The sequence below is a fragment of the Gadus macrocephalus genome, chromosome 20 (assembly GCF_031168955.1).
Source record: "Gadus macrocephalus chromosome 20, ASM3116895v1".
In the NCBI taxonomy this organism is placed as follows: domain Eukaryota; kingdom Metazoa; phylum Chordata; class Actinopteri; order Gadiformes; family Gadidae; genus Gadus; species Gadus macrocephalus.
In genome coordinates this window covers 13,707,305-13,729,944 of record NC_082401.1, presented here as the reverse complement: position 1 = coordinate 13,729,944, position 22,640 = coordinate 13,707,305, and the positions used below count along the sequence as shown (strand labels likewise).

Genomic DNA, 22,640 nt, shown 5'->3' with positions numbered 1-22,640 from the left:
CTTTGAGGCAGTTCTGTAGACCTAACTGAGGAGTGAGTGTGTGCGTGTGTGTGTGAATGTGTGTGTGTGTGTGTGTGTGAGTGTTTGAGTGTGTGAATGTGAGTGTGAGTGTGTGTGAGTGAGGTACGGCTGCCAAGAGCTTTTTGGAGGGATCATGCAGTTATGTAAAATAAATGATTGACAAGGGCATGGCCCTGGGGTGTATGTGTGTGTTTGTGTGTGTGTATGTGTGTGTGTGTGTGTGTGTGTGTGTGTGTGTGCGTGTGTGGAGCAGTGGGTAAATGCATTCATGTGCATGTGTGTGTGTGTGTAGATATGTGCCTGCATGTGGATGCACATGTGTGCAGAGGCATTAGGTGTTGCATGCACATGTGTTTGTAGATGTACGTGTTTCTGTTGAAGAGGGAGGGGGAATGCATTTGTGTGTAGAGGCACACTAAAACAGATGTGTGTGTAAATGTACATGTGTGTTTGTGAGTGTATGCACAGGTTTGAGTCTGTCCGTGTGTCTGCAAAAGTGTGTGTGTGTATACGTGTGTGCGTGAGTGTGTGTTTTTGTGTGTCTGTGTGTATGTGTGTGTGTGTGTGTGTGTGTGTGTGCATGTTTGGATGGGGCTCCATGCATTTTGATGGACAGGAGGACTGGAGCTGGCTGGAGACTCCCTGGGGGGGTGGGGGGGGGAGGCTGTGCAGAGTCCAGGTGAACTCTGAACAAGTGAGTCTTGAGTCTCTTGTGGGAGCTGGGGAGCGACTCTGCGGTCCTGACGTCGGCAGGGAGCTCGTTCCACCACTATGGGGCCAAAACAGTGAAGAGTCCTCAAACCTCTTCCCGTCCACCAATCAGAGCCTTGGTTCTGGTGTATAGCTCGGCACTCTCTTCTGACTGAACACACGTGGTGCAGTCCAGCCTCCAGCGTCGTTTCAGTTGGGACTTCTGCGGTGGCTTGAACAGTGTTACGGATTCCTGCCAGCAATGACATGTGACACCATGAATGGCTTTATCGGAACGTTATTTGGCAGTTGAAAAGCGTTCCACAGTTGAAGACGCGGTTTTCCCCCCCGCTGGGCATAATGGTGACAATGTGGCAGCCGACCCCGATGGCTCTCACATGGCCTCGCAGCACGCCGACATGTTTTACATCTGTTCGGCTCTTTGTTTGTACGATGGAGGAACTGGGGCTCTCTGCTGACGTGGAGGAACCGTTTAAACAGTTTAACGTTTTAACGAAAAACATGAGGACACAGCCATGTCCTCCGGAAAGACTTCCCTCCCATGAAACCTGATGGAAAGAAACGATTAAAGTACCTCCCTTTAAAACGGCGTCTCCCCTGACCACAGGGCCGTCTTCTAGAGTTTATCATCTCTCTTTATTTAAAGCCTCCATCGACTCCTCCTGACAGAGTGGGGGGGGTAAACGCAGAGGAGTTGAGGAGGTGAGGTTACACTCCAGAGTTTACACATAAATCATGTTCAGGGAATGCAACCTGTAGCCAACTCTGGAAACAAGTACGAAACAATGGTCTCTGATGACAAGCGATGAGTTCCTCTGGCCGCTAAACAACTCCCCGCGGAACAAAGAGACGCTGAAAAGAAAATGACATGGATCCTCTTCTCACTCTTCCCCTATTTTCCTGGCAGAGCGACGCGTCTGGGAGGAATCGAATACCCCCTCTGGACCGCGGGTCCCAGCCGCTCTATTCATGTGTCTCCCTCGCACACCCTTTCACGCAAGGATTGTCGAGCGATATGTTGGGTCATTGTGCAACGCAGAAAGGGTTTTAAAACTTCTACACAGGTTCTACACCTTTTGATCTACTCCAGATCGTAAGTATCACACAACCAGCCGACTCCCTGGTTGTGGGACCAACGCCCAAGACACAAGCTCTTCAACGGGGCCGCAGTCGATCAGGTGGGGCAGGTTTCCCGGCAATCAGAGGTGTGCTGGTGCGATTCCTGACTCATGCTAGTAAGGCATCCTAAATGCTGCTGTTGCTGCACGGTGGACATGAATGTCTGTGTGAACGGGTGAATACGAGGCACTGGTTGTGAAGCGCTGGGAGCGGGCCTATAGGTGAGCTCCATCTGAGTCCATTCCCCCATGCGCCGTAAACACAACAACACACAGATGGTAAAGGTTTGCAGCGCGCGCGTCACCGCTGGGCCTTCAGAAGCCTGGGGACAGCCGGCGTGATCTACACAGCGAGACGGCTCACTTCCCCTGAGGAGCTGCACAGGAGGAGCAGAGAGTCACGTAAAGAACAGACAGATAAAAAGAGACGTAACTCGCAGATTCCTAATTCGGTGTGCTTGAACTTTTTGCCGTCCCCTGGGCACCGAGCCCAGAGACGCAGTAAAAACCTTATGTGGGACAGGCAGGGGGGAGGGGAGAGGGGGTGGCGGTGGTGGTGGTGGTGGTGGTGGAGGGGGGGGGGGGATCAATGGCGTCTTAAAACCACAGGAACGCCGACACACGATCCCGACGAGCGCGAGGACGCTTATTGCTTCACTAGGAGACAGAGCTGCGTTGTGTCCCGCGGTGCGGTGGTGGTGATGAGGCTGTCACTCCCAGATCACAGGTCCCCCTCTCACCCTATCTCCCCCTGTCTCCCCCTGTCTCCCCGGACCGCCAATGGTCCCTGCCTTGGACGGGTCGGAGCGGTTCAGACCTCATGGATGTGACCTTTCGAGGAAATGGTTGCGTGTTTGTTTGGGGTTTAAGTTGTTTACGTGTGCGGTCTGTGTAGCGGATGCACGCCCGATTCAAAACAGGCTGTCATTATCGGGGCGCTTTCCGAGGCTCATTCACAGTGACGGGGCGCTGGTACTTTGTCCCCTGGGGACGTCTACCCTGATGGCCCGTTGAGCGTCTCGTGGTGCTCTCTAGCGGGTCTTATATAACATGTAGGGGGACAACACGGCTCATGTATCAACAAACAACAGCTTTGATTTGCTGCGGTCGGACATCGTTCCCCCCTGGGTCTCCAGCAATGCACAAATCATTTGTGTTGCTCTTATTCTCTTCAAGAGATTTCTAACAATATGCAGTTTCAACTTCAGTGTCTCTATATTCAGGTTCTGAAGAGGCAGATGGATGGGGGGTTATGTTGAGAGATTGGAATTCAAAGAGAGCCTATTTAACTTCCGGACGGTGATTCATTGCGATCCTGAAGAAAATCCCCTAAACCGCCAATAAATCACCCTCACAACTGAGAGGAGTTTGCCTTAGCCTGTAGTTCTCCCTCCACCTCCGTCATTGTTTACATTAGTATATTTAGCCGCGAGCATCGCTCTCTAATCACGCGGGTGTCATTATCTGAGCTCTAGGAAGGTCTGGTTGGATACACGGAGACGTTTAAACTAAGAACTAGCGCTGCATTGCTTTAAGTGGACGAGCTGAACAGGCAGGGCTGCTACGGCGCACTGGCAATCTGCCACTTCCCTCTGGCAAACCCCTTCAATGATGAGGTTCGCCATCGGCCAAAAGCCTGCAGCGGTCTCATGTCGAACACAAACACATCAGCAGAGTCAAGATTAGCCTTTCCTGCAGCGGGAGGGCGACCCGTCTGAAGCAGGCGAAATACCTCACAGGACTTAATAATGGCTGAATGAAGACTCCCGGACAGTAGGAGCCCAGCGATAATGAGGCATCAAGTCCTCTCTAAGGGGCTGTGGTGGACGTACTCCTAGCTCTGACTTGTACCCTCTCTCGCTCCTTCCCTCAGTCTCTCTCATCTCTCTCTCTTTACCAACGTCTCTCTCTCTCTGTTTCTTTTCCCCTACCTCCTACTCTCTCTCCCTCCCTCTCTCTCTTTCGCTCTCTTTCTCTCTCTCTCTCTCTCCTTCTCTCTCTCCCTCTCTCTGTTTCTTTTCCCCTACCTCCTACTCTCTCCCTCTCCCTCTCCCTCTCTCTCTCTCTCTCTCTCTCTCTCTCTCTCTCTCTCTCTCTCTCTCTCTCTCTCTCTCTCTCTCTCTCTCTCTCTCTTGTGGGAGCTGGGGAGCGACTCTGCGGTCCTGACGTCGGCAGGGAGCTCGTTCCACCACTATGGGGCCAAAACAGAGAAGAGTCCTCAAAAATGTAATTGGACTGCTGGACTACCCTCCCTCAGAGAGCTTGTGTGTGCATGTGTGTGTACGTTTCTGCACACATGCACGTGTGTGGGTGTTCACACATGCATGTGTGTGGGTGAGTGTGTAGGTATGTGTGTGTGCCTGCCTGTGTGTGTGTGTGTGTGTGTACGGAGCACTGTGATGGTGGACTCACCCCTCCTGACTCCCATTCTGCCCTGGTCTCCGTCTTGCTCTCCCCCTGAGTCTACCTCCCTACCTCCAGGTCTGCCTGGGTAAAGAACCGCCCGTGTTCTGCAGGCCGTTCACGTAGCGCTCTGATCTCCAAGCAGTGGAATCAGAAACTCTCAAGGCACTAATTTGAAAGCAGAGAGCGTCGCACTCTCTCTTCACAAGAGAGTAAAACAGATATATTGCGCTGACATCAAGTGGTTCAGCAGATGCTTTTATCCAAATCTAAAAGTGTGAGTGAGAACACAGAGCACACAATTTAAATCGAAGGAACTACTTAGTGCTGCATAATGAGGTTGTAGGAAAGAATTTCACAGAGCTCAGAGCAGCTGCAGTCCTCACAAACTGCAGAGTGCCGGAGTCACTTTATGAGATGCTCTGGGAAGAGGGCTGATCCTCAGATGTCTTTTGAAGACAGGGAGGGTATGGCAGACCGGAGGGACCTTGGACCTTCCTTCCAAGGCCGAGACACACTTCACATCAGGAGAGCATGGACTGCACATGAACTCCCGTTGCGGCGGCAGTGTGAGACGATGTTCTTTAGCTTAGGGTACCAGTGTGTGATGTTGTCGCATACATCGGAGGCACAAGCTCTTCATCTGGGCTTTGGTCTAATAAAAGGAGGGTATAATTTTATGGTTGCTCTACCGCCGCCGTCTGTAACTATACCGACCCCGAAGACGGCTTGGGTAGAACATGTTCAGCGAGCAGATGACAGTAGGCTTCACTCCTGCTCAAGTACCAACGTCTGGTTTCACACTCGTCTGAGGCGCTGAGCGTGTTTACTGCAGGTCACTTCCTGTCTGCAGGGCCTCTGACCTCAATCACAGCGAGGGATCTCAGCCTGGTCGGGAAGGGTGTTTCCATACGCGCGTTCGTCCGAGTGAACGTGTTTGCTGTTACGAATCCTGCAAATTCTGAGAGGAGAATTCGGGATGTTTGTGCGGGGACTTGACTTGAAACGTGTGTCTGTGTGCGTGTGTGTGTGTTTGTGCGATCACATGCCTGTGCCTCTCTGCACCTGTACTCCTCCGAATGGGAGTTTGTGTTTGTACCGTGCCTTTTATTCTCGGCATATGCGATCCAATTATAATCTCCTGCAAGACATTGAAGTTGAAACGGGGTCTTTATCGTGCTGGAGTGTGGTGGTGGTGGTGGGGGGGGGGGGGGGGGGGGGGGGGGGCGTCTCTGGGCTCTGCGAGGCGCTCAGCGGTGGGTCTGACAGCTGCTCCACGCACCAGCTGGGCGACCGCCGGGACTCCCTCCTGATGATGTGCCGCGGCGATAATATTTTCTCACTTCTTCTCACAACAAGCCCGAGTCTCTTTTCCGAGGGAGACGACACTGTGAGATAACAGAGGAGAGCGAGGCCATGTGTCGGCTGCCGACAGAGCGATGGTCGACGCCGGGCGGACTCGACGCCAGTGTGGTCTTTGCACGACCAGCATGACCACGCCTGAGAGAAGGGGTCCTGCTAACAGACGTACTGGTTGTGTGTCTTACTGGTGAAGGCGCCAAAACACACACAGCTGGCGGCTCATCAAGGGTCCGGGTTACTCACAGCTTTATTCACAGGATTTCCCTATTTGGATTTTGAATCAATGCGCTATTATTTTATTCAACACAAGCTTGCTTGCCTGTGTGTGTGTGTGTGTGTGTGTGTGTGTGTGTGTGTGTGTGTGTGTGTGTGTGTGTGTGTGTGTGTGTGTGTGTGTGTGTGTGTGTGTGTGTGTGTGTGCGCACGCGTGCGAGCGAGCGAGCGAGCGAGCGAGCGAGTGAGTGAGTGAGTGTGTGTGTGTGTGTGTGTGTGTGTGTGTGTGTGTGTGTGCCTGTGTGTGGTACGTAATAATTATATAAGTATTTCTAAACAACTAATAAAAAGAGATTTAAGAGGTTGAGGCATTCAAATCTCCCAGCCGGGTTCAAAGTCAACCCTTAATGCTTGTTTTATGAGAAGTGCATAATTCCTCCTTATTAAAACAAACCCTTTGTAAATTGCAGGTGGAATATAAAAATAAAGAAACTGCTTTGTTGCATTGTAATTCGCGATAACTCACCTCCCAAATTCCTTCGTCGACATGAAAGGCTGGTGCTGGTGAGGTGGAACAAGATAGTAAAGATTACAGTCCTGAAAACAACCAACATTGACTCACTTTTCTGTGATGAAAAGGTCAGTGGGACACCGATGACACAGAGTGCTGCTTCTGGAGCATTATCAAAGTGTTCCCTGCTCGTATCCTACGGGGGTAAATACCCTGAACCTTTGAGCCCTTTGGAACAACCCGTTCCACTCCTTTAAACGCTGACCAGTAACTGCTGGCAGGGGCGGTCCATTCTTCCCCTGGAGGTGTTTTCACAGGCCGTTTCACGCTGGGCAGTGGAGTCTTTGTGATCTGTGATGGGTGCGGGTGGGTTTTAACTGCGGTGGTATATGCTCTTGTCACGTTCAAAGGTTTACAACGGCGGCTCACGGCTCGGTTGGAGTTTGCTTTAGTGTTATTTTGCACCGCTTTAGAAAGCGATGGTATTTTTCAACGGGGTCATCTTTCATGTTTAGCATCGGAGGTGAGACGTCGTCTGCACTAAGGCTTCAGCGGGGAGGATAGTGAGGATAGGAGGGGGAGGCCGTGGGACCGCTCTCTCTTTCCTGGCTCCTACAGGCCGGGGAGGATGATGGTTCCATCGCCACCACCTCTGCGCTGCGTGAGCTTGCTCAGTGGAGCGTGGAAGGGAACACACACACACACACGCGCGCTGTCCTCGCGGATATCCCGGATAACAAACAAGTTTAACGAGGAAGTATATTCACCGTTGAGGATCCACACTGAAACAACACAGACACAACACACGCCATCTGAACAATGCGGACCCTCACACTGACACACACACACACACGCACACACACACACACACAGACACACACATGCATGAACGCACACACCGACACACACACCAACAGGAAGACCGACCTGATTAGGACAATCAGCCATGTGGAGGGAGGGGTCCCTTTCACTGACCCCGGGTCAGCACAGGGCTCTCTCTCCATGTGCGTGTGTGGACCGGACCCCAACCGGGGGACATAAAGCAGAGGAAGGGCGAGGCGACACACCCACACACACATGCACGCACGCACACATGCACGCACACACACACACACACACAGACCGAAAGACAGACAGACAGACAGACACACACACCCACACACACACACACAGACAGACAGACACAAACGCCACACACACACACACACTTACACACACACACACACACACACACACACACACACACACACACACACACACACACACACACACACAAACCCTCACACACACACACACACACACACACTGAAAGACACACACACACACACACAAACACAGACCGAAAGACAGACAGACAACAGACACACACACACACACACACACGCACACAGACAGACAGACAGACAGACAGACAGACAGACAGACAGACAGACAGACAGACGGACAGACACACACTGACACACACACACACACACACACACACACACACACACTCACACACACGTGCGCTCCAGGTCGGTGCTCTCTGGAGGTTCTGTTTTCTCGGGAGGCCGGTGTCACGGCCGGCGGAAGGCCTGAGGAACCGGCTGGACGAGATACAGAACCGGGGCGCACCACCAGGAACAGCGGGAACCTGGAGCACAACCAACGTTCTGTCACACCGCCTCCGCTCCGGTTCCTGTCCTCTGGGGCTCCGAGTTAAAGTTCAGACCAAAACACAGTTATCCACGGCCACAGGTTTCCTATTATGACTCGTTACGTATGCATAAAGTCAACAGCTTGATTTCGTTACAATAATTAACATTGTTTGACTGACACCTTTTGATTTGATTTGTAGTTATTTGTCCGCCGTTGTTTGGGTTGCCAAGAGTAATTAAAACCTAATGTGTGATGTACTGTCAAAAAAAAAAGGAAAGAGAAAGGATTTAACAAGTTCAAACCAGTTTTACCTATGCTGCGTTTAGCTGTTAATTAACCACCTGTACTGGCTACATGTAATCCTGCTGGAGCAGAACACAAAGCGGTGCTATAAATACCTCGTTCCTCTGGACTCCTGTCGGCTGTGGAACCGGCCCAGTGAGGATGCGCATGTCGGACATAGTCAGAAAGTTGCTTTTTTATTTACTTTTTTAAAAACACTAAGGGTCACGTTCACAGCTCCATGGTCACAAATTCGAATAACACTGGAAATGTTTGCGATTGATGTATGAAGAAAAGACAGACCAAAATAATACACATTTACGTACCAAAAATAATTGGCTCTGCTACATGAAATCCTGCGGTAAAACCAGCAGAGTGGTGACATGCTGCCCGGTGCAGCTGACTGCTGATAACACTGTGAACAACATAACAAGATAATGAGATAGCAAACAACTCATTGCGCACGGTTCAAAAAATGTAACTCGATAAAAAAGGCAGAATAGTACAAAGCCATTTTTTTATTGGGAAATTCATTCTTCATTCTTTTTAAAATAATTTGTTTTACTATTGCAATACACAATTGCATTGAATAGAGTGTATGCATAGTGCATAGATGCATGGAGGACATCATTCCTGGAATCTATACAGATTTCAGGAATAATGTTAATAAGGCATCATCAAAACCTTACAGAGTGGAGACAGGCTGAACTGCACACAAAACCACCGCTCCCTTATCCAATGAGAGGGGAGGCTGAGATTTGTCCAACGAGGTCTAAACTATAACTAAAGTTTTAACCATCAGTATTTGGTGTTCTTCTTTGAAGTGTGCGCCCTCTAGTGACCTCTCTCATAAATAGATTACACTGTTGTACTAAAACGGGGCGGTCGGAGCCGCGCCACATGACCAGGGACCTTTACTTTGAAAGGCGGAAGTAGGAATCTGTCAGCCGGCTCAGAGGAACTGGACGCAGAGCACACATACACAACACACCCACCCACACACAGACAGACCACAGCATGGCGTACACAGCGAAGATCGGGCCGTCCATCCTCAGCAGCGACCTGGCCCGCCTGGGCAGCGAGTGCGTCCGGATGCTGGAGTGCGGGGCGGACTACCTGCACTTGGACGTGATGGACGGGTGAGCACCAGGTCCCCTGTTCTGCAGAATAACCGTAACGTGACGAACAGGCGAAGAGCTGGATGCAAGTACACGGCTAGTAGAGTTAGCATCGGGCTAGCTGTCCTCCAGTCAATCTAATTGAACTCGTATCTGTGATCGCCGGGTGTATTTCGATTATAAACCGTGTTGTTATGGCCGGATTGTGCAGGATATTTGAATGAAGCAACTACCTTCCTCATTTCCCCATCAGATCTTTGTTTGGAGAACTTAGTGCAACTTTGTGACCGCAGTTGCAGGCTGCAGCTCCAGACGCAGCTTCACACTGATGTCCCAATGTCCTCCTTTCAGACACTTCGTCCCCAACTTAACCTTTGGACATCCGATGGTCGAGTGCTTGCGGAAGTCTTTAGGGCCGGATCCCTTCTTTGGTAAGAACATTTCACCCATAGAAAACTCGATTCTGACGCATGACCTTTGGACCCCATAGATTGAATGTGTTGTTTGTTGTGTCCCGGGGCAGACATGCACATGATGGTGTCCCGGCCGGAGCAGTGGGTGAAGCCCATGTCTGCAGCCGGAGCCAATCAGTACACGTTTCACCTGGAGTCCACGACCAACCCTGGGAACCTCATCAAGGAGATCAGAGAGGCCGGGATGAAGGTGAGCTGGCAAAGCCAATACACTGTATTGGCTTTTGCTTTGGGTGTGTATTTATGTATTGGCTGTGTACCTTTCTGGAAGTCTATCAAGTTAGCATTCCCTTTTCATTGTGACATGAGGCTAACGACGAGATCATTGTAAATGGACTGCATTTTTACAGCGCTTTCCCACTCAATGCACTTTACAATATTGCCTAACAATCACCCATGCATTCACTCATTCATTCACACTGACGGCGGTGTCAGCCACGCAAGGCGACAGTCAGCTCGTCATGAGCAGTTAGGGCGAGGTGTCTCGCTCAGGGACACCTCGATACTCAGCTAGGAGGGGCCCGGGGATCGAACTAGCATCCTTGCGGTCACCAGCCAACCCGCTCTACCTCCTGAGCCTCATGCTGCCCATAATGTGGTAGAACATCTGGGTGTCATGTGGTAGACTCATCTCAGACTATGTGTGGTGTCTGTTGTAGGTGGGCCTGGCCATCAAGCCTGGGACCACCGTAGAGGAGCTGGCTCCCTGGGCCAACCAGATCGACATGGCCCTGGTCATGACCGTGGAGCCTGGCTTCGGCGGACAGAAGTTCATGGTGGACATGATGCCCAAGGTGAACCACTCTCCATTATTGTAATGTGGTTTAAGAAGTGTGTGTGTGGATGTAACATGTTTGTTTATTACTAAGTTAAACCTGATGGCAATTTAAACTACAACAACCAGAGTATGATTCTGTATGAGGAAATACATTCTCATTATGACCAATGGATAACAAAACACTTGCTTATCACAATAAAGGCCTGGTGTATTTCAAACTCAGTGAAATTCCAATCGGCCAAACCACCTGTAGTGGATACATATTTTTGGTACCAGCCAACTACTGGATACATGATGTTTGGTCCTAGCTAACTAGTGGCAGTCTGATACTTGGTAATAGCTAACTAGTGGATCCAGGATGTTTGGTAGTAGCTAACTAGTGGATCCATGGTGCTTTGTACTAGCTAACTAGTGGATCCATGATATTCAGTACTAGCTAACTAGTGGATCCATGATGTTAACCATGTAACTCCCGTGGGTCTCAGGTCAGCTGGCTGCGGAGCCAGTTCCCCTCGCTGGACATCGAGGTGGACGGAGGTGTGGGCCCCGACACCATCCACCGCTGTGCCGAGGTATGAGGGTCGCTGTGGGTCACGGTGGTTCACGGTGGTTAGCCGTTTTGAAAATCAGCCTCTTCTGACATCACGAGTGGGCGTGTCCACCTAGATGTGTGCTGGGTAGATCAGTCTACCAGCCTACCTGCTGGACTGTAGCAAACGTTGCTCATCTATCCGTCATACATCTAGGTGGCCACGCCCACTTGTGATGTCAGAAGAGGCCGATTTTCAAAACGGCTTGCAACGGTTAATCACGCTCGCACCAACTCGCGTTGGTATAATATCTCACCTTTAACGCCCACGGTTCCCATTGTTACTATTCCCCCATGGTTGTGTTTGGCTGTGAACCTCACATGTGCGTTTGGTTCTCCACACGGCGCCGCCCTACAGGCCGGAGCCAACATGATCGTGTCAGGCAGCGCGGTGATCGGGAGCGCCGACCCTCGTTCCGTCATCGCCCTGCTGCGCACGGCTGTTTCGGAGGCCATCCAGAAGCGCTCGCTGGACCGCTGAGGGCGTCCGTCCGTCCGCTGCGAGGGCACAGACCGCTCTTTGTATATTTGTCCTCGATTGGGCGCGGGGACAGTGACGTGACAGTGTGGCGTTGACACGAGATGGCGGGCTACGGCGGTAAGAGGAAGTTCTCCTCTCCGTCCTCCAACGAAGCGGCCCAACTTTGTGTTTGGTTCCTCCGACCTAGCTGCCAGGAAACTCGCCCAGTCTCTCTCTCTCCGCCTGACGACCGTCACGGGAAATAAAACTGAACAGTGGAAGATCGAGTGGCTTGTATGCAGTGGACTGTAAACATTCCTTACTATTTTTGATTCATGATTTGTGTGGATACTTTTAATGGATGTGTCATTTTTTTGAGAATAACATAATACAGAATACCGAATCATGTTTCACGTTTCCTGTCCTGTTCTGTTTGAGCCCAAGCTCTGAGGTCTGCTGTGGTTTCTTTACTGTGACCCGTTCAACGATCTACGTCTGTCAAACACTAGGTGGCGTCTTTTGACAACTCAAGCCTAGTTGTGAAATCAGGAAACAGATCGTCTTTATGATGCGATTGCACATACTTTGTGCTGCACGAATCACGGCAATAGGCCCAAATTACTTCAGTATTTGTTTCCTTATTATGCTTCCGTGAAATGACACATTTTTCTGCACACAATGTCCTTGCTTTTGTCGCTAGCTCCCAAACAACATTAATTTCCCAAATAGCTTAGAATGACAAAATAATGGCTTTAGAAAAGCTATTGCACAGCATATTTAGACGCTTCACGGAGCAATGCACTTCAGCCTCATTCCCTGACTACTTATCGCAAATTCTGGGAGTTACTATGAATAATAAGTGCATTTCTGTTATAAGTGAATTAATAAGTAATTTAAGAAAAAAATTTAGTCCAGATAAATATAGTTTTGTGTATCAGGCGTATATACAAAAGCCATTAAACAGTCTAATGGAAATTAAAAAGGGTTTACTGGATTAAGCCAATATGGTGATGGGGTGATGTGTGGCTTAATATGCAGGATTAATACCTTTAAACTAAACTGGTAATGCAGACTTTCATCCTTCTGTACTGAGGCTGCATTGAAGACATCGGCTGTTATCTCACATACACACACGTATGTCCCACACACACAGCGTATGTGTCTCACACACACACACGCACACGCGTGACATACACGTCACACGACAGGCTTCAAACCGCGTGCAGCTCTGTCTCTCAATAATGCAACACATGCCCTGGAGGCAATCGCAGCCTGGTGAAATATTGATGCTTCAAATCAGTATTTTCATTTCAAAGTCATTTTATATAATGGTTGATTATCTCCCATAATGGGAGCAGATGGATGCTGGAGCGCTGATTGTTCGTCGCGGAAACACGAGGGGATATTCCAAAAGACTTGTGGACTCGGGCGATGCAGGCGTCGTCTGCCGACGAATACACGGCCGTGCATCTGGGGGGGGACTTTTGATTTGTAATCGAGTCTGACACGCGTCGTGTAAGCCCTAGGGTCACTACGAACGAGTCCCAGAGTTAGGGACCAGATGAAGGGTCGATGAAGTCCCCCAGTGCACTTTGAACCCTGGGATTACTTCACACTGTAGCTCTGCTAGCACAAACACTGTTTACTCTGGAGCCTCACAGGGAATGAAACTGAGGACAACAGACAACAGACAACACACAGCCACACACAGCCACACACACACACAGCCACACACACACACACACACACACACACACACACACACACACACACACACACACACACACACACACACACACACACACACACACACACACACACACACACGTATCCTATTCCCTCTTTCGGTTGTGTTCTTTATGTAAACTTATGCACAAGGCTCCAAACTCGTAAATCAAAACGTACCCAAGGGAATGAGGAAAGTTGCAGCACTGGTGCCATGGCAACCATATTGAGGAGGGCTGCCATAAGCTGTTAGAGGCAGTGATGGATGGGAGCCCGGCGCATAGACACACCGCGTTGATGGAATCATTTGAAACACGTCGCCACCTGGTGTTTCCCCTTCACCGGTCCTTGCCGCTAGTCTAAATTACATCATTTTTCCCCCCCTAACCTTCACGTTCTCCCCTCGAAGACACGTGCAAATTATTTCATATGATAACACCAAAGTGGTGGCAGGTGCTGCGGGGAAAGTGTGTCATCACAAGCTTCATAATGGCCTCGACGTCCGAAGACATGAGATGAGTGACGGCCATCGCTGGGAGACGTCGGGGCGGCCCAGAGCGGCCCTGCTTCTGGGTGTCTGCGTGTACAATGCCGGGGTTGGTACACAGAACTGTGGAGGTGACACTGCCTGGCAACACAAGCCCTGGTGCAGAGCACAGAGCAACAGCCCAACGCCGCACCGAGGCGTTCCCTGGAGCCCACTGAACGGGTCCCCGGAGGATATCGGTTCAACATCAGGACCAGCAGCGACACCAGCCCCCTGTGTCACTAGACCCCAGTCACTAACTCTAGCTCCCTGTGTCACTAGACCCCAGTCACTAACTCTAGCTCCCTGTGTCACTAGACCCCAGTCACTAACTCTAGCTCCCTGTGTCACTAGACCCCAGTCACTAACTCTAGCTCCCTGTTTCACTAGACCCCAGTCACTAACTCTAGCTCCCTGTGTCACTAGACCCCAGTCACTAACTCTAGCTCCCTGTGTCACTAGACCCCAGTCACTAACTCTAGCTCCCTGTGTCACTAACTCTAGCTCCCTGTGTCTCTAGACTCCAGTCACTAACTAGTTCTTTTTTTACTTGACTCCCGTTACTAACTCTAGCTCCCTGTTTTACTAGAGGACCCAGGACGGCACTACCCTGACATTACAGAGATCTGGCTTTTACACATTTAACCCACAATCACGAGAAGAGACTGATTGTGTGTGGGGGACTGCTGCATATTCCACATTGTTTGGCCCAACAGACCACCATCCGTTTGACGATCCCATTTTCTCTCTTTTTTCCCGGTCTCACAGTCCCTCCCCCAGGATTTGTGATGTACAGTGGTGCTCCATTTATGTATTTTCTTCCGGAATTTCAGGCAGCAGCAGCAGCCTTTAATTTTTCCTCTCCGTTCCCTGTTGCACTCTTCTCAGACGCGCCATGCCTCTCGCTGGTGGGTTCATTATGGGTTACGGTAATCTCTCCTCCCGCTCTCTCTCTCTCCTCCTCAGCACTAAGAGCACATTGCATTAGGCACGTTGCATCGCGCACGCTCCTGCAGCCCATTCTTAATTACCCAGCGGTCCGCTGGGGAAAGCAGGAAGTACGTCTTCCCTGATTAGCTTTGCAGTTGTTCCAGACATTACTTATGCACGGAGACAGCTATTCGGATCCGATGGTGCATTGTCTTATTAACAATTGAAAAACACAACTAACAACTAGCTCCGGGTAACATTTGAAAAAAATGGGCCCCCTTGCTGTGTTTGCCCAGCGGCAAGGTTGGGGAGCTACTGAATCCCGTCTCGGCTAACAAGGAGACAATCAATACATACAAAGAGCGATGGAGGAGGTTCGGGAAGCCACGGGTTAACAGCTGTGGTTGCTTAGTTCCTGGGAGTGCTGTTTGGGGGGAACAACTTGAAACCAAGACAGTGATGATCATGGAGGCTTACTTGTGGTGTGAAGTCATTTCGAACCACCTCTGCAACACCATGCCGGCTAAGGCCTCGTTAAAACCATTACATGGACTAACATCATGGATTTGAGGGAACTCAGAAGTCCCAGAAGTTTCCAATGCTGCCAGTATCGGAAGGCGTTGATTGTTGTAGTCTAATTCGGATGCTACTGAAAATTGTTGACAATAAAAAAGAATGATAAAGATATCTATAAAATTACAATCTTTTGTTCAGATGTGTTTAGTGCATAATTTAGAATTAAATTACAGCAGAAATAAAATTAACTGATTTGACAAGCTAAATAATTAAGATGACCAAAAAATCTATCCAAATATACTGTTAACTAATGAGTCTCCTATTAACTTTGAAACCAGTGTGATACTAACGATGCACTGACTCAGTTATGTCTCCAGTAGCACTCATAAAGCTGACCGATGACACATGCTGCCTGGAGAACGCAGAACGCAAGACGGGGACGGGGACGGGGGGGTGCTCCGATCACACTGACAACATGGGAAATGAATGTCATAACGTGTGATACATGTTATGAACGTGTGGACATAATGCGATAACATTAGGCTGTCGAAAGATACAAAGTGTGGCTCAGAAAAACAAATATGATGCAGTTAAATCCTAATCATTACTTATCATATATTTAATTTGTCATGCCTGATAATAGGTTACATTTGATTGGTTTATCTCAGGCCAGGGTTGGTGCATTAAAGGCTGAAAGGTTATCATTTGGTTGCACTGGTTGAGTTGCGCAGGCAGGCTGCAGTCCAAACGAAACCATATCAAGCTGATGAACACAGCCTTCATGGATCAACGGTCCACGCAGGCAGGGAGGGGGTGAGTTGGGAGGTGAGTGAACATGGTATAGTGCCCCCCAAGAACAGCGCTCTAACATCCGTCCTGGCCCCGTCTCTCTCGGAGCCCGCGAGGTGCCTGTAGGATGTTACTACACATCTATTATGGAGCAGAGCAGTATGTTACAGCGGGGCACGCCTGTCTTTGTATGCATACTTATGTGTGTGTGTGTTTCGATCCATAATGAATGAAACACGGTCACCATTGTTCTTGTGGTTCAGCTGTCAGCGGAACGTATGGGTGCCATGCGATGCGTATGACATAGCCTCACATTCACACACATACTCTCAAACAAACACACACACACACACATTTCTCTGATGATTCGTTCCTAACCTGTTTTGCCCTGAATCTAGTTGTGTGTTTCTAATATGCTTTGATATTCCTGCTCCGACGGACAGAGCCATTGTTGTCCTATTTGTATCCACACTTCACTTCTTCCATGCAGGCATGACATAAACATCGGCCGAGATTGAAATGCAACACACCCCCTACACACACAAACCACCTCATCCATATGGTTTGTGGGAGTCAAACTCTTCGCTGCATTTCACGACTGAACCAAATCAATAGGCTCCACGCATGCCTCTGCATGTAGGCACCAGCCCTGTTGTGGACATAAAGGAGTGTGGGCTCCAGGCTGTTCGTCAGAGACGGCTGCGCTGTTGTTTTAACCTCCGACCTGGTTAAGGTGCCTATACCTTACACACCCTACACAGGGCTCGGCAGAGAAAGAGATGCCTCATCTCTGTGTTTATCTCTAACCTCCCCAGCTCGCCCTCCTCACTGCTGATAAATCCCCCTCTACTCTCCGGCCTGCTGCCTTTTGTGCTCTGGATCGCTTAGTACTGTCTGTCTGTGGGTGTGCCCCCACACAAGGGCACACTTTAGGGAATGGATGCTGTGTACCCTCTTTGTGATGGAGCAACCCGGCCTCCCGCCTGGTAGGAGAGATATGGCTGGGAGAGGCATCGACAGCAACACTTTGGATGTGGTGGTTTTTGTCAGCAAGTGACAAGTTTCAGATAGCGCTCCGATCCAGGGGCGTGTGCGCTTAGGACAGGGACACACACACACACACACACACACACACACACACACACACACACACACACACACACACACACACACACACACACACACACACACACACACACACACACACACACACACACACACACACACACACACAGGCCTGGGAGGCTCCGTTGACCGGCCTCATGCATCAGTGCGACAGTCAGAAATATGATTTTCTTTCCACCTCCCTCCTCCTCGCCACGAATGCCATTTTCCCTCGGTGTCACCTTGAGTTATGGAGAAGGTGGGCCAATTTGGTTCTTTTAGGCCCCACTGGTCACGGGGGAGGGGCGTCGGTTGCGTGCATGTAAATGTGAATGTGTCTGAGCGCCGGCGAGGGAGGGGAAGAATAAGAAGAGGAATTAAGTGTGGCATGAAGTGTATGAGGGGTGAGGGGGGGGTGCTGGTGGGACTGATGCAGCGGTTTAGGTATAATGCACGCAAATGGAGAGAGAGAGAGAGAGAGAGAGAGAGAGAGAGAGAGAGAGAGAGAGAGAGAGAGAGAGAGAGAGAGAGAGAGAGAGAGAGAGAGAGAGAGAGAGAGAGAGAGAGAGAGAGAGAGAGAGAGAGAGAGAGAGAACAAGGTGGGAGGGGTTCAGGGAGCGATGGTAGCGCTTCTGGGATGCGTTACGAGGGGGGGGGGGGGGGGGGGGGGGGGGGGGGGGGGGGGGGGGGGGGGGGGGGGGGGGGGGGGGATGTGATTTGCAGAGGCTGTCAGTGGAGGCTGGTTAGCCTTAAGGAGGGCATAGCAAGATCATTTATTCCTCAGACAGGCCGCCTTACTCCTTCACATGCCCGCCCCCCCCCCCACCCACCCACACACCCCCACCCACACGTCCACCCCCCCCCCACCCCCACACCCACACCCACGGTTAGCAGAGACTGATATTGCTGTGGGCCAAAGGTCCCCATAGCTTGCTGGACCGGGCCGAGCACTGGAAGGCTCACGCTGACACACGGTCTCCACACCATGAATGAATGAGTGAAGTCCAGCGGGAGGCCTCTGTGAAGGTCTCAGAGGGTCTGCAGCGCTGGGACAACAAAAGGGCTGGAATGGAAACACAGCTTTTGCATTTTATTGCAATAAATTGATCATAGCCTTTTTTGGACGGGTCACAATGGTTCAGAACTATTTGATAGTAATAAAATAAACGTTAAAAAAAATCAAAACGCCGTGACAGCGGGGAGAAAAAAAACCACAGGCATCGTCTAAAAACCATCGTTCAAGTCGATTGATCAGTGCACACATTTCTCCGATATTCAAGAAACAAAACAAAAAAAAACTAACCAACGCTTTTAAAAAATGAACAAAGGAAACGATGACCCAAAAAGTTAAAAACACATCACTTGGAGGTAAAAATGTGAAATAACCAAAACAGCACTGGCTGACTGAACACATCACCACTAAGTATTTATTTTACAGCTAAGTTGAGCCAGTACACAGCCACGGCATGCAGCCCGCTGCCCGTCTACGGGCCCCTGTCAGGACGCTGGGGGCCCCCGGGGGGGGGCCCGGGTGGGGGCGGCGCTGGGGGGGGAGGGGGGGTCAGTCATTGTTTCTACCAAAAAAAGAAAAAAACACCACGCTAGAGTTCAGAGTTCAACTGTACAGCCCGGTGGCCGCCGGCTGTGGCGGCGGCGGCGGACACGGTGTGTCGTCACGGCGACGGAGGCGGGGCCCTCCACTTCCTGTGTGGGCGGGGGTGCAGGTGGGGGGGGGGGTGTGGGAGTACCGAGCCGCAGGCTGCAATACATGCACAGTGGGGCAGGTCGATGCTGCGTGGGACAGGGGGGGGGGGGGGGGGGGGGGGGGGGGGGGGGGGGGGGCGGTCTACATCGCGGGTTCCTTCGTTCCTCCAGCTGGACCCCAGAGACCCTCCCACCGGGCTGTCCTGGACCGCTGACTGTACATGCACTACGTAGCCAATGGGAGAGCACCTCGACCACGGCGCGCGATCGATCCTGATTGGTCTACTTCAAAATGGACAGATTGGATGTGTGTGTGTTTGAAAGGGTTCTCATTGCCATGTGTGAGATCCATCTGTACTGTGTGTTTCGTTTCTCTAGGAACATTGATGTAGTTTGGGGTGAAAGCAGTGAGATATCGAAACCGAAACAACACGACGAAACGACGTCTTGTGGACGTCACGTGTGCAAGGCGTCTCTCTTCTTTAGCTCAGGAAGTGGGGGGGCCGGGGGGGGGGGTTCCTGTCCAGGGGGTCCGTCCCGGGGGTGTCTGTCCTGTCCCGGACACACCGTGCACACCAGTCCGCCCGCTCACACAACATCAACACCTCCTGTAATATTGTCATGCAATATACACATCGATAGGGCGGGAATGACAACGTCCCGGGCCGTCCCGTCGCCACCGGGTCGGGCGAGGGCGTGAATGACCCCGAGGTCGTGACCCCTTCTGTCGCCGCAACAACAGGGGCCCTTGTCCAGACCCCGTTGGCGGGGGGGGGGGGGGGGGGGGGGGCCGGTGCGGTGCGCTGGCGACTCTCTACGCGTTCTACAAGAGATCACACGGCCTACCTTGTTGTTACAGTCATTTAATAAATAAAACACGACTCAAGCAAAAGCTCTAAGTGGATATCCATTTTTTCGCCAAAGTCATATTCAATATAGGTATAGATATATAGCACTTGACACTGACAAAAAGGACCAATCCATATGAATTGCTACGGATCGCAGTGTGCAGGACAACTCTATCTACCACATTGCCAGCACTGAGTCTAGAGACATAATCTGCTTGCTGCAGTTGCCCTGGCAACAGCCAGTACAGTTCTTGGATAATTTAAAAGAAAAGAAAAATCGAGGCTTTGCAAAGAAGTATAAATAAAAAATAAAAAATGCTAAAATCGCACAAATAACTCAGAAACAGAAGGTTGCTTTGATCCGCACGTAACACTGTGGTTTCGGGGGTAGCAGTGAACACCACACTCTCCGTAGCTTCGTGGCTTCCGTCACCTCCCGCCGCTAACCTCCACTCACATTTTAAAAAAGGCAGAACACGCCGGGGAGACACAGAAGAAGAACTTAATACATGTGCAAGAAGTGAATCGCAGTCAATCCCAACTGTGCTGTTTCGGCAATCAAAAACACTCGACCCAATTTAACATTTGCTTATAAATCGGCCCTTACTGCCTCCATGGCCCATAATCCCCCAGCAGGCGCAGGAAGCCATATTTACAGTGCCGCGGGCAAATCGGCTTTCCACTCCTCTTTAAACTTCAAACTTTTCGTCGCAGAGGACGACGTCAAATCAGGAGGTCTTGGCACTGGAAAATTCCTCATTTCGACACATTTCCGCGGTTGGTAAAAAGCAGTTTGTTTATCTCCCGTCCTGCCTTTCTCCCTCGGTCTGTTCTGTTTCGGCGTGGAGACGAGGAGAGAGGCTGCCACTGAGGCCCAGTGTCTGGCAGTGTTTAAGTGGCACACACACACAGCGACTTCTGTCTGCCAATGCTAATTTGTTTGTGGAGACAGGTGGGCCTACACACACACACACACACACATACACACACAGACAAACAGACGCACACACGCACACGCACGTGGATACGTACACGCACACGGACAAGCACACACACACACACACACACACACACACACACACACAGCATACAACACACACACATACACAGACACACACACACGTCCACGGACACAGCACAGAACAGAAGACACTCTAAATGGGACAGACTGGGTCTGTGTGTGTGTGTGTCCTTGTCTCTGGTCTCGGTGTGGACCCGGGCAAAACAGTCCACCAGCAATGGCCGCAGAAGCATCGCTATGGTTACCGGCCCAGCAGGGGGTCAGTGCAGTCGCTCCTCCGTCTGGAGTCAACACTAGGGTCCTTCTCTCCCAGAGATCCTGCCCTCTGATTGGCCACGCCGGCAAACTGATATGCAAGTCTCATCTCCTTCTTCTTCTTCTTCTTCTTCTTCTTCTCCTTCTTCTTCTTCAGGGGGAGGGGGGTTGGGTTTGGGGTGGGGGGGGGGGAGTGAATAAACAAACAACCGCTGAGAACAAAATGAATTAAACTGCGAACTGAGATCAGGTTCCCCACCGATTAAACAAACAGGGAGAGAGAGAGGAGAGAGAGAAACGTGGCTCTCTCTTCACCTCTCTGCGCACACACACGTTCTCACACCGAAAACCAACAAGCAAGCGCGCACACACACACACACACACTCCCACCACACACACACACACACACACACACACACACACACACACACACACACACACCACACACACACACACACACACACACACACACACACACACACACACACACACACACACACACACACACACACACACAATGTCATCGAGACAGGCAGCCACCAAAGTCTGGATAAAAAAAACGAATCAATTAGGTGATCGACAAACTCAACCCAGCGGTGAAGGCCAGGGGTGGGTCTGGCCATGGCCCCCCCAAGGCGCCCTGACGGTGGTGGTGGTGGTGGTGGTGGTGGTGTCGGGTTCGGGGGCCGCGGTGTGGGCGGGGCGGAGGGGCGGGGCCCCGGGAGGGGGGGGGGGGGGGGGGGGGGGGGGGGGGGCGTGGCCTAGTCCACTGAGCCGGGGTGCAGGCTGAGGGCGGGGGGGGTCCAGGCAGGTGGGGGAGTAGCTGAGGGGTGGCGCTCCTTGATCCACAGCAAGGGTGCGCCGTTCTTGCCCTCCTGGCTCTTGCCGTGGCCGCGGGCTCCCGGTAGTAGCGCACAAACAGCAGGGCGACGAGCAGCAGCACGCCGAACACGGGGAAGGGGGTAGAAGAAGACGAAGTAGAAGAGGGAGTCGTTGGCGCAGACCACCGACTGCAGGGTTGGACTCTGTGGACGGAGATGAGGAGGTTTAGGGATCAGAGGGAACGGGGATCAGAGGCGGCGAGTTCTTCAAGCGACGCGCCTTTTTATGGCCGCCTGATCAACGCCAGCCCTCGGCGCCACCCGGGCGGCCGTGTGTTAGTTTACCGCTCGGCGGGCAGAGCGCGGGGAGAATAGCGGGCAGGGCGCGCGGCAGCCGTGATTAGCAACTTCACAGGCAAGCCCCCTGCTGACGCCTCATTACTTCCCTGCCCGGCTCCCTAGCACGCCGTCCCGCCACGCAGGATGCAAGGGATGCTCTCGCAGGAAGCTCCGGCATGCAGGGATCCACCGACATTAGCTTTAGCCTCGCCTAGCTCTTAGAACGTGAGCCTGGGGGTTCACAGTGTGCTGACGCGCTTTAGCTTAGCCTAGCTCTGTTAGCTTAGCTCTCTTAGCACGTTAGCCTGTGGGTTCACAGTGTGCCGACGCCCTTTGGCTTAGTTTAGCTCTGTTATCTTAGCCTAGCTCTGTTAGCTTAGCTCTC

General features: G+C 51.3%; 2 protein-coding genes across 2 annotated transcripts in view; one reads left to right on the top strand and one right to left on the bottom strand.

Annotated features, from left to right (window-relative positions):
- Positions 1 to 22,640, bottom strand: part of LOC132448938 (uncharacterized) — a 32,465-nt gene that overhangs the window by 263 nt on the left and 9,562 nt on the right. The window contains exons 3-9 of the mRNA XM_060040492.1: positions 21,741 to 21,852; positions 19,739 to 19,774; positions 19,073 to 19,113; positions 18,786 to 18,828; positions 17,914 to 17,978; positions 5,440 to 5,502; positions 2,396 to 2,445 (exon numbers count right to left, since the gene is read on the bottom strand). Coding sequence (XP_059896475.1) covers positions 2,396 to 2,445; positions 5,440 to 5,502; positions 17,914 to 17,978; positions 18,786 to 18,828; positions 19,073 to 19,113; positions 19,739 to 19,774; positions 21,741 to 21,852 — 410 coding nt within the window. The remainder of the gene's footprint in view (positions 1 to 2,395; positions 2,446 to 5,439; positions 5,503 to 17,913; positions 17,979 to 18,785; positions 18,829 to 19,072; positions 19,114 to 19,738; positions 19,775 to 21,740; positions 21,853 to 22,640) is intronic.
- rpe (ribulose-5-phosphate-3-epimerase) lies at positions 9,201 to 12,085 on the top strand. Its single transcript, XM_060039364.1, has 6 exons — positions 9,201 to 9,398; positions 9,729 to 9,808; positions 9,901 to 10,040; positions 10,510 to 10,644; positions 11,114 to 11,200; positions 11,576 to 12,085. The coding sequence occupies exons 1-6, from the start codon at positions 9,277 to 9,279 to the stop codon at positions 11,696 to 11,698; spliced, it is 687 nt and encodes a 228-aa protein (XP_059895347.1). The 5' UTR covers positions 9,201 to 9,276; the 3' UTR covers positions 11,699 to 12,085.